At 38.9% G+C, this 14,562-nt stretch overlaps 1 protein-coding gene across 1 annotated transcript in view; it reads left to right on the top strand.

Moving 5' to 3' along the window:
- Nucleotides 1-14,562, top strand: part of DARS1 (aspartyl-tRNA synthetase 1) — a 44,755-nt gene that overhangs the window by 23,241 nt on the left and 6,952 nt on the right. The window contains exons 6-10 of the mRNA XM_080917689.1: nucleotides 1,874-1,954; nucleotides 3,145-3,204; nucleotides 9,950-10,061; nucleotides 11,332-11,466; nucleotides 13,425-13,572. Of these exons, the coding sequence (XP_080773815.1) occupies nucleotides 1,874-1,954; nucleotides 3,145-3,204; nucleotides 9,950-10,061; nucleotides 11,332-11,466; nucleotides 13,425-13,572 (536 nt within the window). The remainder of the gene's footprint in view (nucleotides 1-1,873; nucleotides 1,955-3,144; nucleotides 3,205-9,949; nucleotides 10,062-11,331; nucleotides 11,467-13,424; nucleotides 13,573-14,562) is intronic.

Here is a 14,562-nt window from a genome sequence, read left to right as displayed (position 1 = left end):
GCTAGAGGCAGGCAGATCTCAGTGAGTTTGATGCTAGCCTGATCTACATAGTGAGACTGTCTTAGAGAGAAACAAACCAAACAACAACAAATTGATGTAAAATTCTGAGGTTTATGTTAATCATCGATTGGTTAATTTGTGCTGTGGAACCATTTAATACAAGGAATGAACCAGCTCATAAAAAATGGCCCTCTGACCTCCACCCTTGTCCTATGATGTGAGCATAAATACTCATGTTTGTGCACATTCATATAAATAAACGTCTGTTTAAAAAGTTTTCAAGACAAGGGATAGTTTCTTCCCTCCCTCAGAAAGAACATGAAGACAGAGACCCTTCCCAAAGAAGGAGGCATAGAGTACTTAGGAACATGGGTAAGATGACTGGTTGGCACACTCAGAGTTCAGGACATCTATACCCACTGATTTGGGAGTAAAGTTAAATTAATAGGAGTTAATTGTCATGGAATTCTGAAATATAGAAAATCTTGTATTTTTTGCTGAGCTGGCCCGACACATTACTTTGTTCTTTAAAAGATACATCACCACTATCTTCCAACTGACATGTTTTCAGTATTCTACTAAGGAAAATTTAATGACTTTTTTTTTTTAAAGCAAACAAAAAAAAATCCCACTTTTAAGTCTTAGAAACAAGTTTCTTACACGTTTCATTATAATAATAATATATTTTATATATTAATAATAAAATAATAATAAAGTATTTTACAACAAATTTAAATTGTATTTTAAGCAATTGACTGTCCCTCACTTGTGTATTCAACAGTTACTGCTTGTATACATTTTGTGCCAAGTACTACGTGAACTCAGACCCAGTGAAGGAGAGGGTGGATTTCTACTCATCATGAAAGTTATAGTGCTTGGGTTCTTCAACTTGGAATTTGAAGGTCAAGATTGTGTTAAGCAAAGGAAGCCTAAAACTTGGATATAGGGAACCATAATAGATAATTTCTGACACTTTCTCTGAATGCAAGTGTAATCAACAAATTGGGAGAATATAGCTTCCTTTCCTGACTTAACTAAAGGTCTATCCCTTTTGTGATTCACCAGGTGTAAGTGGTAAAGTAATATGTTTTTAAGGTGTTCAGAAATCCCCACCTTACTCAAAAACTCCTGTTTCTATCAGTAAAATGTGAAATTAGTGTGTGTAAGTATTGAGGGACTTAGACAGTGTGAAAGAGCATTCCCTGTGAGGCTGCTCCTGACCAGAAGAGCAGGACTGAGATGTGATGCTTGATGAGAGGGGACGGAGGAGACAAAGAGTAAGGAAAGGAAGGTGGAGGTAGCCTAGCTGGTCACAGTGGTGGGAATGGCTGAGAACTGCTAACAGTAATAGCAACTCCTATGTTAATGCTTTGGTTCTTGTGGCAGACTCCATTCTAATTGGAGCTTTGGAATTGATTTCCTTAATCACGGCTTTCCTTTATTACACTGGTGTATACACAAATAAAATATTTGTGTTCTTAGTTGACCTCAAACAATCCATAAAGCTAACAATATTATCCCTGTTACATAGATTAAAAATAGATATCATCTGGGCTGGAGAAATGGCTCAGTGGCAATTGATTAATGACTCAATTTCCTTTTCAATTCCCAGCACCCACATGGCACCTCACAACTGTTTGTAACTCACATTCCAGGGAACTGGACTCTCTCACTTAGACACACATGCAAGCAAAACATCAATGCACATAAAATAAAAATTAACTTATTTTTAAATGGATATCGCCTTATTTTATTTCACCAAGTAGTTTCAATTAAAGATGTATGCAAACATCATTACATATAGATTGTCTTTAAACAAAAGATGCCAGGTTTTGTTGACTTCTTAATATTTTTGGCAATTTCTCACTGTCAGATTTATGTGATTAGCTTGGCTGAACCTCGCCTGCCCTTGCAGCTAGATGATGCCATTCGGCCTGAAGTGGAAGGAGAAGAGGTAAGGTTTATGTCCTACTATGTGCTTGCTCTGGGTAGTCTGTAACATTGATTGTGTTAAGTGTACCTGGAAATTGATTTGAGTTCTGTTATCAGTCATACAGCTCTTAGAAAGTTCTTAACCTACTCATGAGTGAGAATGAAAAATACTGTAAGGAAAAAAAGGAGATTTAGCTACAGGTGGTGCAGAACATGCCTTTAGTTCCAGGCAGAAGCAAGTGCATCTCTTAGGTTTGAGACTAACCTTGTCTACAAAGCAAGTTCTAGAAGAGCTGGGGCTACACAGAGAAACAGCCCCTCCCCGCAAAAAAAATAAAGTGAGAGAATTACTTCAGGGATTTCTTAGGGGGACCTTTGGTAGCCCCCAGAGCACACTTTTAAAACTGCATAGGTTGGTAACACAGAGTGCTTGGTCTGTGTATTTTTCCTGTTAGGTGTTAGCAAGAGCATACAGGTTAAATTCAGAATGCAGTCAGAGTGGAAGTGGGTGGCTCTGGTGCCCTGCTAGTAGCAGCTTTGGAGAAGGGAAAGAAAGCAGTAGTGCTTATCTGTTCCTTTGAATTTCACCATCTCTCGGTCTTTATGTGGGTGGCTGCATGTGTATGTATATTCATGTTCCCGTGTGGGTACATATGTGCATATTGAATGCCAGAGGTAGATAGTGGTGTCTCTCTTCCTTCACCTTTTATGGTGAGATAGCCTCTCTCACTTTAAACCTAGAGCTCACTGACTGTTACTGCTAGGGATAGCATGGAATCAAAGTTCAGTATTCATTCTCTGTAACATGTGCTTTACCCACTGAGACATACCTAGTCTGAGTCTCCCTCCCCTTCACTCCCCCTTCTCTTTTGTTGGTGTGGGGGGTAGGGTGGTATTTGAGACAGAATTTCACTCACTGTGAGTTCTGGCTAGCCTCAGACTCAGAGAGATCCACCTGCCTCTGCTTCCATTAAAGTGCTAACATTAAAGGCATCCCATACTATCCCCAGCTTCATCTCTGCCTTCTAACACCAACTTCTCCATGGCTTTCTTTTTATTCTTTTCATTTTCTTGGTTTCTTGATTCCTGTGTACAATACTAACATACACATCTCTCACCAGAAGGAAACATCGCTTCTTAGAGTAAGATGTATGCGTGCTTGTGTACTTCAGAATACTGGTAACTTCTGTTTTTTTCACCTTTTTTTTAAAGGATGGAAGAGCTACCGTTAACCAGGATACAAGATTAGACAACAGAGTCATTGATCTTAGGGTATGCCTCATTTGTTTGTTGATGTGGTTATGCCAACATTGAGATGGGTGGAGATACCATAAAGCTAAGTGTCACTTGCCTGTGTGTAAGTATCATGGTGTAAGACATAGTGTACCTCTCTGACCGACCCCTCCCACAGAAAGAGCTGCCAGTAACAGGAGCAGGTGAGTACTTGTTCACAGGATGCTGACTTGCTTTGTTTGAAAACAACAGATGATTATAAGAACCAGTGTTTGGGTGGCTTCCAGGTGATGTCTGTTTTATACAGGCTAGTCAGCAAATGGAAATGCAACCATTGAATTACTACAAGATAGGAAAGAAATCCTTAGGATTTAGTGCAGCCAGGTAGGGACAGGTGCTGCTGTGGAGTAGCAAGTCGCTGTCACATTCGCACTGCTGTCTCCGGGCTTCTCTTTCCCTCTTGGTTTGGTTGCAAGTGAAAGAGTCCAGTGGTTTCACCATTGGTTTGTCATCCGTCTTCCTCCGTGAATATTCTGTCTCGTACTCAGGTTCTTTGCTCCTCCCAAATTCTTTCTATACATAAAACAGTAAGAGTTTTTTAAAAATAAATTATACTGTTACACTAACGAAAGTAATACATCTCTACTTAGGGAACACTTATTTACAGAATGAATCCCCAAGAGGAAATATAATATTTACTATTTTGGTGACTTTTATCTGTACCTAAGAATAAGAAGAAATCAGATTCTGATTTAAGTGTAACCCTTCCACAGAGGTTCCCAAATAGCCTACCATCCTTGGAGGGTGAAATGAGCTGCCACAGTGACCCATAATAGGAGCTGGGTGAGTGCTCCCTCCGGAAAAGCCATTTAACCCAGACTTTCTGAGAAAAATGTTAAATGTCTTTAACATTTTAACATTCTTGATTCGTCGGTGTAGGTTCCTGCCACTAAGTACTATGGCCTGAGATTAGTCCCAGAAACCCACATGATAAAGGAGACAGTCAACTCTTGAATGTTATCCTCTGACTGCCACATGCATCACGGCAGGTACCTGCCTTCCCTCACACATAAGGGCTCTGTTGTGTTGTTTAGTTTTAGGCAAGAGCTGGAGAGATGGCTTAGTGGTTAAGGGTGCTTATTGTTCTTGCGCTGTGGTTTCCCAGCACCCACATGACAGCTTGTAACTGACTACAACTCCAATTCCAGGGGATCCAACTTGCCCCTATAGACCTAATTCCCTGGGCACTGAGACCATGTGGCATACATGTAGGTAAAACACTCATACACATACATTTTTAGTTACAACAAGTAATAATAAATACATTGTAAGGGGGAGGAGGCTGGAGAGGTGGCCCAGCAGTTAAGAGCTCTTGCTCCTCTTGCCAGTGCCCAGGTTTGTTTCCAAGCATTGTTATGGAAGCTCGTAAGTGTCTTCTGACCTCTGAGGACAATGGATGTGCACTTGGTACACATACATACAGTCAGACAAAACACTTACAGACATAAAACCTTTTTAAAATGTATCCGTGCTTTTTTAAAAGAATTATTTCTTTAGTTTATATATATGAGTAAACTGTAGCTCTCTTCAGACACACCGGAAGAGGGCATCAGATCCCATTACAGATGGTTGTGAGCCACCATGTGGTTGCTGGGATTTGAACTCAGAACCTCTGGAAGAGTAGTCAGTGTTCTTATCTGCTGAGCCGTCTCTCCAGCCCAATACATCCCTTTCTAAGAGTGTCATTAACAAAACTGTAAGATCCTGAAACATTTATACAACAATTAGACAGTTTGTAATAAAGGTCTGTCTTCTTTTTCCAGTAGAGAATAAAAAGTCTGTATTTTTAAAGATTTTTTACACCCTTTTAATACAAAATATTTTCTTGGCAATATAGTTTGCATACCAGCATATTGGAATTTGCAACATTTCAATTTTGCAGTGTTTTTCTAAAACTGGAAATAGACAGTGTTTTCTGGGTGTTAAACAGATGCATACTTTACATCTTAATAGCTAATGTGATTTAACTTGCAAATTAAATTCATGTGTTTATGGGTGATATTGCTAAGAACGAACCATTTAAGGTGTGATTTGAAGGGAAATAATGGTAATATAAGTGAAACCTGCCATGACAGAAACGAGTAGAGGCAGATTTGAAGTAATGCTGATTTAGGGAGCAGCAGTAGGAACCATAGGTGGTGGTTGCCGTAGTCTACAGCATTTTCAGCATAGTTTCAGGTGGTCTGAGGTAGTCCAGGGAGAGGCCTGGATGTGTGGTAACTGTTGGCCTGACACTGCTGTGTTGCTAACCCCCCTTCTCAGTCTGCGGCACCTTCATGCTACAGCATCTGCAGGCTAGAGAGTCTTGGCTCAGATTTAACCTGAGCTCTGCCCAAGTCCCCTTATTATGCTAACTAATATAATTGCAGTTTTGCAGTGATTCCAGGGTTTGGTTTTTTGTTTTGGTTTTTGGTTTTTTTTTTTTTTTTATTCATATAGGTTACTTGTACTTGATTATAAATTCTACATCAACCTGATTTTAAAAAAAATAGTTCATTTGGAATGAAAAAGGTATAATTTTAGAAATAGCTTTCTGTCCAGTTTTCTGTGACAGAATGAATGTCTTATTTGTGGAGCTTGGGACTACCATATTTTGAAGGAAATATGCGCATGTACATACTAGCTAAGGTGCTCTGGAGATGGGACTGGAGTCTAAATGTGAAACTCACTTATAATCTGTTATATAAGCTTAAGGTAATTTTATAGCTAATATTTCAAATTAATTTTCTGCATGAAACAGTTTTTTAAGTATAAAATTTTCTGTTTTTAGCATCATATCAATGTTCAGAAAGTTGCATATTGTAGAGCATTTCAGATTTGCAACTGAGGAATGTTCAGCAGATCAGTCCAGCTTCACAAGAGTATATAAACTAGTAACCATTAACTGGAAAGAAGCAAAAGCAATAGTGGGTTTGATTGAGGTAGCAATTGAGTTTTTTGTTTTGTTTTGTTTTTTTAAGCCACAAGCTGAAAATAATTTATTGTGTGAGAATGGTGAAACACTCAGTACCACCAGTTTTATTGTAAACTTGGGCTTGTTTCATATATATATATATATTTTTTTTTTTAATTCTCCCTCTCAACACTTTATATTCTTCACATTAACCTGATCCTTTTGTCCTCTAAAAGATAAAAAGATACTTCTTTTTTCTTTTTCTTCTTCTTTCTTCTCCTCTTTCTCCTCTTTTTTTTTTTTTTTAATTTATTTCTTTGATGTATGAGTTCTCTGTCTGCATGTATACCTGCACGCCAGAAGAGGGTATCAGATCCCAGTATAGATGATTGTGGGCCATGATGTGGTTGCTAGGAATTGAACTCAGGACCTCTGGAAGAGCAGCCAGTGCTCTTAACCACTGAGCCATCTCTTAGCCCCCTCCTCTTGTTTTTTTTTAAGGCAGGATCTCCCTTTGTACCTCTGGCTGAACTGAACTCACTCTGTAAACCAGGCTGTCCTGAAACTCATATAGATCTGCCTGCCTCTGAGCCTTTCAAGAGCTGAGATTAAAAGCATGTACCTCACCACCACCACAGCCCGGTGCAATGTTTTCTAATAACATGACCTCAGGGAAACTAATTCTCTAAGTAGAGTCTTGGTTTTGGGTTCCTTCCCCACCCTTATTTTTATCTTGTCTAATAACTGCTGGGTTATCTCCAGCCCCTAAAATTTATTTATATTTTAAAAGAGTTGACAGAAGTAGGCTTTGATTCTCTTTAAATATTATTATTCTAACTAGAATGACTGTTTAACCAAGAGACAGAAAAGTCCCTTGACTATTGCTTAGATTTTACTAACTCTATGTTGTCCTCTGGTGTCCTAAGGACGCTTTATGAATGAAGGGCACATGTGGAACATGATTCAGCAGTGGACTCAAAGTTTCTCAGCCTTTTTGCTTTGGTCTGATGAGCACAGTTCCTGAGGATAGTTTTTTTCTCTGGGCGAATTTCCATGCACAGATACTCATGCTTCTTACACTCCTTAGTGGTGACTGCTTATGTCTTGAGTACAGAGATAGCTGGCATGCAGTCAGAAGTGCCAAGTGTGGCTCTCTGTAAAAATTCTTGTCAGCCTTACCAATAATCAAATAAGTAAGGATTTCCTTTCAAACTCTTTCTTACTGCTTTTTATAAAACACTGTATTTTCAGAATATAACTTCTGATTAACTCTTCTTACCAACCTTATTCTTCATCGTGGCAGTACACAGTCCCTGCCCCCTCTTTGGTCGTCCTCCTCCCTCAGCCTCCTAAGAGCTGGTATTACAGGTGTGCACTGTGGTAATCAGCACAAAAATTTAAAAGGTAGAATCTAGGGCTGGAGAGATGACTCAGTGGTTAAGCACTGACTGTTTTCAGAGGTCTTGAGTTCAATTCCCAGCAACCACATGGTGGCTCACAACCATCTGTAATGGGATCTGATGCCCTCTTCTGGTGTGTCTGAAGACAGCTATAGTGTACTCATATATGTACAGTAATATTTTTTTAAAAAGACCATATCTAAAAGGTAGATCTGCCAGAGAAAGTGGGATTTACTGGAATTCTCAGCTAAATAACTGTGTTCAGTTTCTTGGTGTTTTAGGGCGTGGTTTGGTTTTCTTGCGTTAGAGATTAAACCCAGTCTTGTGTATCTAGACAAGACTCTTGTGAGCTACACTCCTGAGTTCTTCTAAGTTTCTTCTTCTATAATACAAATTGAGCACAGGATTTTGAATGTGTTAGCATGCTAGACAAATGATACAGTCTTGAGCTATATCCCCAGTTCCTTCTTTTTAATAAAATAGGTACCTGTTTTTCTAGCAGCCAGCAAGTGCCTTGAGGAACCTAATGGGTCAGGGAGGTGTTTATTCTTATATAGCGATCCATTTTCCACACACATCGACAGATTTATTGATATGATACAATCAGGGTTTAATATGTGATATGGTGTATTTACTTTTGGTCTTGTTTTAAAATTTGCTTTTTAAAAATATTAAGTTTAATTATGCTTGCTAAAAGAAATTAATAGCTATGAAGTGCAAATTCACTAAAGTGAATTGTCTCCATATGTGTAGCAATATAAGACATACCTCTTTGGTGTATAGGTAACTAGGTTTTGAAAACAGAAAGGTACACAATTTGTGGTGATTGGGTGAACTTGTGTTTCTTAATTCACTTAATGCAAAAAATAAAAGAATGAATAAGTAAGTGAGCAAGTAAATAAGTATAGTCACACATCCTTCCAGTTTAAATGTCAGTGTCTTCATAGTGAATAATTAAACAGATCCTAGAGGCTTTTAAAATATTTATTGTTGGCAATGGAAGGGGGAAGGGATGGGGAAAAGGGGATAACATCTGAAATGTAAATAGAGAATATCCAATTTTTTAAAAAGTATTTATTGTTCTGTAAGAAATCATTGATTTGTATATTTGAATTTGAATTATAAAGTAACATTGCTTAAGTGCACCCTGGTTTAAGATGGCTCAAAGCTAAAGGCACTGAAGCCTGATATTCCATATCAAGTTCCCATGTGGTAGAAAAAGAAAGCCAACTTCCGTAAGTTATCCTTTGGCCTCGAAGATAAAGTGTGACACATGCACACAGAATAAAATGTAAAAAATAAGCCCCCCAATCAGGTGGTGGTGGTGATGGCACAAGCCTTCAATCTTAGCACTCAAGAGGCAGAGGATCTCTGAGTTCAAGGCCAGCTAGTCTACAGAGCAAGTTCCAGGACAGCCAGGACTGCACAGAGAAATCCCGCCTTGAAAAACAAACAAACAAGCAAAAATAAGCCCGACTCTTCTCCTTTCCTGTAAAGGAGATGCAGAGAGGTAGCCTGGTCCTTAGTGTCTGCTTCAGAGTGCTGTGTGTGCCTAAGCAGGAGTGAGCTGTGGCCATAGAACAGTTCATTGAAACGCCTTAGTTCCAACTCAGTGACTACCCTGGTATGGTTTGAGGTCGGTTATTTTACCAAACACCTACCTGGTTATAACATTTTTTCCATGAATGTATTAGGCAAGACTTAATGAGAAGACGTCACTTCTTCTGACTGGAGCACAGATAATTAATAGAGAGCTCTGGCCACTCTCGGTCCTGATTGAGACTGAAAGTAAACAGAGGAAGCCAGAGGAATTGAGGAGGTTAAGAGGAAAAATGAAAGAACACAGAAAAGGTGACAGTAGCAAGCTCTTAAAGGGCTGCTGCTCTCTGCGTTATGCGCCATTGGAGGCCAGAGTTGTAAGCTGCTTATGCCTTTATGTGTTCATTTTCCTAGTGTAATGAACACATGCCTGGCTATCTACAGTTCACATATAACTGTTGATGGTTAAGATGAACGTTCGTGTTGTCTTTGGTAATTAGTTGCTCCGTGCTAAACTCTTACTTAGGAGAGTATTTGTATGCTATGTAAATATTGGTGCATTTCACTTAATGGCTTGCCTCTAAAAACAATCCCCAAGAGGATCTACAAGCAAGGTGTTTCATTAATAGTTGAATATTTTTCTAAAATGGAATTCTTACAAATTAGACCATCTGCTCAGGAAGCATCTCTATTCAGAATGGCTCAGTGTGGCCATATGTATTCATTAGATTGCAGTGAGTCTCATCGCCTTCTGGCTTGGGTTGTTGTGTGCTCCATCTTCTCCAGTACTGCTGGACTTAAAAATTGTTGAGAACAGGAATGGTTTGACTTGCTCTTGGTGAATGTTTGGTTTGCCAGGTTGATGTAAGTAGATTTTGATGCTCTCTTACAGACATCAACTAGTCAGGCCATCTTCCGACTCCAGTCCGGCATCTGCCATCTCTTCCGGGAAACATTAATTAACAAAGGTTTTGTGGAAATCCAAACTCCTAAAATTATTTCAGGTATGCTTCATAATGTTTCCTGTAATTAAAAAAAAAATAATTGCTCTTTCTCGGTGTTTGTGGTGTTCCAAAAGTCCCTTAAGGGTTAGTTTGATTTCAAGGTCAGTAGCCCACGGCTACAGTGTCCCACAGCCTCCCTTCAGGAGTCATTTCAAGGTGATTGTGAAGAAATAATCAGTGACAAACACAGCACGATTCCTACTAGACCACAGATATCTTTACTAGGTGAATTTTCCTCAAATTTTACAGGTGCTTCAATTTGGTTTCATATAGAATGCATTGTAAAAATCACTAAATACCTGTTGATGTGGTTCTTGCATGAGGATGGTGTCTTGATCATTTACCCTTTTAGAACTACTGACTTACACTTGAAAGATATACTACAAATAGCATTCTAGCTGGTCCTGATAGCAAAACACCTTTCATCCCAACATTCTGGAGCCAGAGGCAGGTTCAGGTTAGCCAGAGTTTCAGGTTAGCCAGAGCTACATGATGAGAGCTTTTCTCCAAAGGGGGAAATTATTTCTGGGCCAGTGCGTGATGGTTCAGTGAGTAAGGGGCTTGCCACTGCCACCAAGCCTGACAATTTGACTTCAGTCCCCAGGACAGAGAATGCAAGGAGAGGAGGAGAGAGCCAATTTCCATAAGCTGTCTTCTGGCTCTCAAATGCATTTCCCACAGGCGAGCTTATACACTAAATCAATAAATATCTTTAAAGACTATCATTTATGGGACTGGAGAGATGGTTCAGTGGTTAAGAGCACTTGTTGCTCTTCAGTGGACCCAAGCTCAGTTCCCAGCATGCGCACAGTGGCTCAGAACCATCTGTATGTAACTCCAGTTGGAAAAAATCCAGTGCCTTCTTCTGATCGCCTCTGCTACAAGGTATGCATATATTATACACATATTACATTCAAGCAAGAATATCAGTTAATTAAACATTGTATTTTGTTAGGAAAATAATTAAAATGCCAGATGTGGTGGTATACACCTTTAATTCCCCCACTCAGGAGGCAGAGGCAGGTGGACCTCTGAGTAAGACAGTGACCTTACTTGTTGTGGTCCTGTCTCTAAAGAAGAGGATTAAGAATATCTTTTTTCCTTCTATTTATTCATTTAGGTTTTTATAGTCTTAAAGTAATAGATATAAAATCAATTCAGAAAAGGGAACATTTAACAGCAATTCCATTTTTCTGCATTTTCTTTTAATTAAGAATTTACATGACTTAACATACAGTTGATAATGATAATACAAATATTTGTATTTCAGCTGCCAGTGAAGGAGGAGCCAATGTTTTTACTGTGTCCTATTTTAAAAATAATGCATACCTCGCTCAGTCTCCACAGCTATATAAGCAGATGTGCATTTGTGCTGATTTTGAGAAGGTTTTCTGCATTGGTCCAGGTAATATATACATATATATATATATATATATTTATTAATTGTATGGTTATGTTGAGTTAAATAATTGTATTAAGTCAGTTAATTATAGAGAACTTATGGGTTTAGATACTTTGAAAGTTTAAATCCTTTTATATGCTGACTATACAAACACTAGAATTTAAGAGCAAGATATGGGTCTAGAGAGATGGCTTAGGGGTTAAGAGCACTGACTCCTCTTCCAGAGGTCCTGAGTTCAAATCCCAGCAACCACATGGTGGCTCACAACCATCTGTAATGAGATCTGATGCCCTCTTCAGGTGTGTCTGAAGATAGCAACAGTGTACTCATATACATAAAATAAATAAATAAATCTTGCAAAAACAAAAAAGCAGGGTATGTGGCTGGCTCAGTGGTAGAACATTTGTTAGTATGTATAGGGTTCTCCATTTAGTTCCACAAAAACAAAAGGAAAAAAAATTGAACTGAACTTCAAGATAGAAATGAAAACATTTGTTCACAACTGTGTCAATGACAATCCCTCATTTTAAAAGTTCACACTTTGAGGACCAGCCATGCATACTTGGTGATACATACCTTTAGTTCCAAGACTCAGAGAAAGACGAACCAATGAGTTCTCATGCAGCTGCTAGGAGTCAAGCCTAGGTCCTCTGGAAGAGAAGCCAGTGCTCTAAACTGCTGAGCCATTGCCAACAACCAAGTAGGATCCAGTTACAGGGGATTTGATGCCTGCTTCTAGCCTTTTTGGGCACTACACAAACATAATGCACAGCCATACAATAGAAGGTTTTTGTTAATTGAACAAAGCTTAAACTTTTGCTAATAGAGAAATTGGCACAAAAAGTAGATGTTTAACTTTCTGAAATTATTAAGCAGTTATTTGCCAGGCAAGTATTCTATATATATTCTTATGCTGAGTGCCATGGTCATAAAATCAACAGCGTTCCTGAAATGCTGATGGGGATCTTGGTAAAATTCAGGTTCTGATGCATCCTCAGGTAAAACCTGAGACTGGGCTCTGACAAACACCCAGATAATTGCTGCTACCCCTAGTTTACAGACCATACCTTGAGTGAAAAGGTAACATGTTATTTCCACTTCTGGTACTGATTATGCCATAGTTAAGTCACAGGGAATAAGCAAATGAATTGCAAAATAATCTCATGATTATATATCCAAATGACGTCACCTTTAAGTCTGTGTCAGGGAGTCGTGCGGTAGCTCTTGCCTATAACCTGGCACTCAGGAGGCTGAGGCAGGAGGATTATCGTGAGTTCCAGGGCTACAACTAGGGCTACTGAGTGAGATCCTGTCTCAAAAGAAAAAGAATCAGAATGTGCTGTAAGATTAACGGTGAGTGTAGAAATACTGTTTGCTGGAGTCACCATGAAAGAAAATTCAAACTAAAGTAGGCTTTAGGGATGTAGTCAGATATATAGAAAGAGGGGACCAGGATGGGCTAAAAAGTATGGGCTACCAGAGAAAACAGGTTAGAAAGTAGAAAGATAGGCTAAAATTAAATTACAAGGTATAAAGGCAGGGAGATTCAGACAGCACAGGGGCTGGACCAGGGGATGCTGGAAAGTGTATAATGTTACTTCTTTTGTGCAGTTTCATTTTGTTTAGGCCATATCTTAATAAAAATGAAGACAAACTCACTATATTGGTTATAATCGAGTCTGGTTTTAATTATTGAGGTGGTGCCTCAGGATCTTGCATTCCCTGGGGGGTTTTCGAGAGCCTCTTACTAATTTGCATTTGGTTCTGCTTTTCTCTAGGACTTGGGAGTTTGTAATGAACTTGCTGTCTAGGAGAACGCTGGAACAGATGGCTTATCAGTGCCCCATCTATGGGGGTGGGAAAACAGTATCACTTGGGCACTACCAAATAGAAATGTACATTTAAGTCCTCACCCAAGACTTAAAAAATATTATGCTGTTTTTCTTTGGTTAACTTAACAGTTTTCAGAGCCGAAGACTCCAATACCCATAGACATCTAACCGAATTTGTTGGTTTGGATATTGAAATGGCCTTTAATTATCATTACCATGAAGTTATAGAAGAGATTGCTGACACTTTGGTGCAAATATTCAAAGGACTTCAAGAAAGGTTAAAATTATTTAATATCCTGAAATGACCTTAACTTCAAAACAGTTGCAGTTTTTTGTTTTGTGCAGTGTTCTATTATAGTTTATAGCTCACTTAGAAATCGTTATTCTGTCCCTTGTCGTTTGGACTGTCAGGCATGTGCTACAACCCACTCGTGTTTATGATGCAGGACAATATGCAGATGGAACCTGTCAACTGTTGTAACAGAGTCTTAGAGAGTAGGAGCAAACAGTCAAATCAGCAGTCGTTTCCAAATAAATGACTGTGCCAGGTGTGACACACACCTTTAATCCCACATGGGAATAAAGACTAGTTTTGCTTTTTATTATGCATATGTGGGGCTGGTGTGTGTTTGTATATGTTTTGAGTAAAGTGTCAGCATCTAGAAGAAGGTGTCGGTTTCTCTGACACTACAGTTACAGGTAGCTTCTAGACGCCTGATGTGGGTACTAGGAACTGCACTGAGGTCCTCTTCAACAGAAGAATGCTTTTAACCACTGAGGTGTCTCTCCAGCCCTTAGGTGTTTAAGTTAGGGACATTAAGCACCACAGATTCCATGTACTTAGTATTGTCAGTCTACTGCTAATTCTTGTTATGCCCATTTCCCTTCCCCATTTGAAGCAATTTTCCTATCATTCTATTCATAAATATTTTAGCAAAAAAAAATGCTTTTCTAAATCTTATTAAAATATCTGTGAGCCAGATACGGTGGCTTACACCTTTAAATCACAGCATTTTTTGAGACAGTAACTTAGAAGATCACAAGTGTGAGGCTAATCAGGGTTTCTGAAAAAAAAGCATCCTTCACAACAGAAATGCAGGTCTCTGCAGTTACTAGTTTTCTTGTGCTACTATGTGCATGCTACTATATTGGGGATGTCACAATAGGAAAGTAGACTTAATAACTTAGAGACATGGTGGGAATGTGAGAACAAGGCAGACATGCATTACTGGCCTTGTGGATAAGAAATGGTTAAGGATTAAAAAGT

The sequence above is a fragment of the Micromys minutus genome, assembly GCF_963924665.1.
Source record: "Micromys minutus genome assembly, chromosome: 6".
NCBI classification, from domain to species: Eukaryota; Metazoa; Chordata; class Mammalia; order Rodentia; family Muridae; genus Micromys; species Micromys minutus.
This window is presented reverse-complemented; position numbering and strand designations above follow the sequence as displayed.